This window comes from Primulina eburnea, chromosome 13, assembly GCF_022965805.1.
Source record: "Primulina eburnea isolate SZY01 chromosome 13, ASM2296580v1, whole genome shotgun sequence".
Classification (NCBI taxonomy): domain Eukaryota; kingdom Viridiplantae; phylum Streptophyta; class Magnoliopsida; order Lamiales; family Gesneriaceae; genus Primulina; species Primulina eburnea.
This window is the reverse complement of record NC_133113.1, coordinates 3,751,829-3,755,501: the sequence shown is the minus strand read 5'-3', so window position 1 is coordinate 3,755,501 and position 3,673 is coordinate 3,751,829. Positions and strand designations below refer to the sequence as shown.

Here is a 3,673-nt window from a genome sequence, read left to right as displayed (position 1 = left end):
GCAGAAGCATCAATCAGTGAAAGCAAATAAATATTTAACCTCGACATGATCGGCTTGGTCCTCCAACTCAGAAACAGGTGATCATATGTCAATCATACCCATGTTAAAAATGAAATGGGAGAGAAAAATTAATCAAAAAAATGATATTTCAAAAAGACAACCGCGTCACCCGCTCCCCATAGCCATCAAGAATTCACCTTCGCAAACAACTTCACCTCCAACATATGCTTTTCCTTCCATCTTCGCAACTCCAAAGCGTTTCTGAACCTTCACGAGGTTCATTCTCATAACTAAGGTGTCTCCTGCAATTACGGGCTTCCTGAATCTAACTTTGTCGACTCCAGCAAAGAAAAAATTATCGCGCGAGCCTCCTACTTCTGGTTGCAGTATAACCAATCCACCAACCTGAGCCATGGCCTGAGTTCAATAGAATATGTATCAGTTCTAGTACGAAGACAAGCTTTGAGAACAAAAGCACAAGGGAACACTTGCTCATGTGAAAGTACAGTAGATGGATTAGCAGTCAGATACCATTACTGGTTGTGTCAAACAAATAAAAGAAAGCTACCAACCTAAACACGACGTTGAACCTCATTTTCAAATATATTTATTTTTCATGACAAAATTGCAGAGAAACAATTCTATAACAATCAGAATTTCGGATCATGTGTTTGCAAGAATTATTCATCATAAAGTTTGAAGGCAAGCAACGAGATTGGTATACCTGGGAATGATACAGTCAATAAATGAGGAAATCCAAGCAGAATGAAATAAGTACTAAATGTAAACAGGGTAGGAGCGGAGAGGAAACACCAAAAAGTAATATAAATATTTGGAATCCAGCACAATGTTCTTCTGTTGGTTACCATCAAGAAACTGAGCTTCGAAAAAGTTATGAGAAAAATCCATCCATTCTTTCTCTTCAATTTTTCTTAACATTTGTACAGATTTCATATACAATTAAGAGTACTACCCCAAAAAATTTATCATTTTGGTTTGCCCCTCTAATGACTCTGCAACTGACCATAGTTAAACTAAATTTGGAAATTAAAAAGAAAACTTGGGCCCTCAACATTATATATTTCAGGGCCAACACATGGTTTTCGAGGTTTCTATTTCCTTTCTTATCCGCCCCATAAATACTATTACTGATTCTTAAAAACATTTAAAAATTCACTTGTCTTTCACCTCAATCAACTGCATGTTAGAGAATGTCACCACTATCCAACAATTCCAAAATCTCAGGTTCAAAATCCTTTATCTTCTGCCTTGAACCCCCATATGTATTTCTGGAAGCTGGCCAATACACGGCCATAAACTACATAATCCACGATAGACAAAAAAATATAAATCCAATCTGAGCTATGGTTACTTCGCAGAATGATAGATCCTCAAAACTTGAACACTTAGATAATCAATCCAAATTGTTTTAAGTTTTCCACCAGAAACTCTAGTGTCTAAGGAAGGCACTAGTATATGGATAATTTACCTCAAACCGAATTTGAAATAAAGACCCAAAAACAAAGGTTAGCACCTCACATCATTACAGTTGATAATCAGAACCTCCAAGCACGTCATCAATTGCAAATGTACCATCCAAAAACATAGCATTAACAATGAAAGAACAAACATGATCATAAAATCAAGCAAAAAAATAAACTTTGGTACAGACCCGAGTAACGAACAACATATGTGATTAACAACAAAAAGTTTAACAAACATGGATTGCTCACCTCAACCATGAGCACACCAGGCATAATTGGCCTCTTAGGAAAATGCCCAGGAAAGAAATTATCATTTATCGTCACATTCTTGATAGCCACAACTGATACACCTGGAGTGTATTCAATAACTCTATCCACCAGCAGAAAGGGAAATCTACAACATAATAAAAGTTAAAAACCATATAAAAAATCAAATCTTCCGGGAAGATTATGAAAAAATAATAATGCAATAATTACCATACAAAGTAACAAAAAATATTAAGAAATTTCATTAACCGGTGAGGTAAAATTTCCCGAATCTGGTTAATGTCCATGACTGTCGGAAATGATGGGTACTCTGAAAAGATTAAAAAGCCAGCGTTCTAAGTCATCTGAAACACGAAAGAAGACAAAACAAACAAGAATTCAGATCCTGGGTTCAAGATTCATACTCAATTCAATTGGGGTTTCATCAGCTGAGCTGATATCACCAGAAGAAGCGCAGTCGGCAATAAAACCTTCGCGGGGCCTCTTGAAATGGGCGGAAACGACGTGGGATCCGGAAAGAAGAGCAGATGGCTTAACAGAAACAGAAAAAGGCGAAGCATTTCCAGTACTTCTCCGGGACACTGATGACTGCGAAGGAGTGAGGGTGGCGAAGAGATTTTGAGACAAAACTGAAGACGCCATTGCCAAGTGATTGCGAGTGCAGGCCAAGATTGATTGGGAGGTTGAATGCAGTTGTATAAATCGAAAGGGGCGAGACAAACGAGGTGGGATTTGGTCCCAATTGTAGTGTAGTTCGCTGGCTGGCTTTGGTGGGTGAGAGTTCGGATTGAAGAAAGAGACGTACCTACATTAAAACAAAGTTACATTTAAATTAATAAATTTATATCTTATTATATGTCTTCAAAAACAAAAATAAAAATAAAATAAAATAAACTAATTATATGATTAGAAAAAAAAACAATTTTTTTTACAACTTTAGTTGAATTCTGCTTTGTTTGGTGTTTAAGGAAAAATAAATCATTATGGGAAGTATTTTGTTAAAAATTGAAATATATAAGACTAATAGTAAAAAAAACAAATATATAAATTACAAGATAATATTTAATATTTATTTACATGTTAACTACTCTATATTATTAACATTTTAACAAAGCTTGGACTTAATTTTCGTTTTACATTTTTTGGCATCCCAAAAATAATAAATCCTAATGCAGGATAGTTGAGCATTCATCTTTCTTCAATTTTTTTTTCTAAAAAGATGCAAAAATTTGTGTGAGACTGTCTCACGGATCGTATTTTGTGATATGGATATCTTATTTGGGTAATCTATGAAAAAGTATTACTTTTTATGCTAAGAGAATTACTTTTTATTGTGAATATAGATATGATTGACCTGTCTCACAAGTAAAAATTCGTAATCGTAAGACCGTTTTACAAGAGACCTACTCCTAAAAAGATATGGCTCCTCGGTGAGATACTCGATAATAGTTTACTTTTACTTAAGTTTAAATGGTTAGAAGTATATAAATAAAGAGCCTTTTCAATTTTCTATGGAGCGTTTTTTTTCGAAGAAATGGAGCATTTCATTAAAATTAAAATGTAAATCTTTGAAGTTTTGTCTACGCACGAAATATAATTTATTGTGAATATGTGGGGTTAATTGCATTACACTTTGTGTGAAAGTCTAAAATACATCAAACATTTTTAAAATATTAATAGATTAATATATTCTCATTTGTTAAATACTCCTACACACTTAACCCCTTGTTAAAAAAAAATCAAGCTAGATTTGTAAGAAACATAGGGTTTTAAATAAAATTAATTTACACATGGGTTTTTCACTTTTTTTAAATAGGTAGGATCGGGTGTTTGTGGTGCAACTCTAATCTTTTCAATCGTACAATAGTTCAAGCATCACGTTTTGATTGTTTTACCAAGTGGAGAAATTATTGCACCCCAAA

General features: G+C 34.0%; 1 protein-coding gene across 1 annotated transcript; it reads right to left on the bottom strand.

The window, feature by feature from the left end:
- On the bottom strand, positions 1–2,558 carry LOC140810726 (uncharacterized). Its single transcript, XM_073168612.1, has 4 exons — positions 2,156–2,558; positions 2,001–2,061; positions 1,734–1,878; positions 1–417 (listed from the first exon to the last, which is right to left on the bottom strand). Exons 1-4 carry the CDS (start codon positions 2,391–2,393, stop codon positions 166–168), a joined length of 696 nt encoding a protein of 231 aa, XP_073024713.1. The 5' UTR covers positions 2,394–2,558; the 3' UTR covers positions 1–165.
- Positions 2,559–3,673: the final 1,115 nt, after the last annotated feature.

Excerpts from the sequence above, each read along its gene's own strand:
- LOC140810726 (XM_073168612.1), bottom strand. The coding sequence starts at position 2,393 with ATGGCGTCTTCAGTTTTGTCTCAAAATCTCTTCGCCACCCTCACTCCT. Across the intron at positions 1,879-2,000 it reads CGGGAAATTTTACCTCACCG|ATTTCCCTTTCTGCTGGTGG; the intron begins GTTAATGAAATT and ends ATTATGTTGTAG. Across the intron at positions 418-1,733 it reads CTGGTGTGCTCATGGTTGAG|GCCATGGCTCAGGTTGGTGG; the intron begins GTGAGCAATCCA and ends TATTGAACTCAG.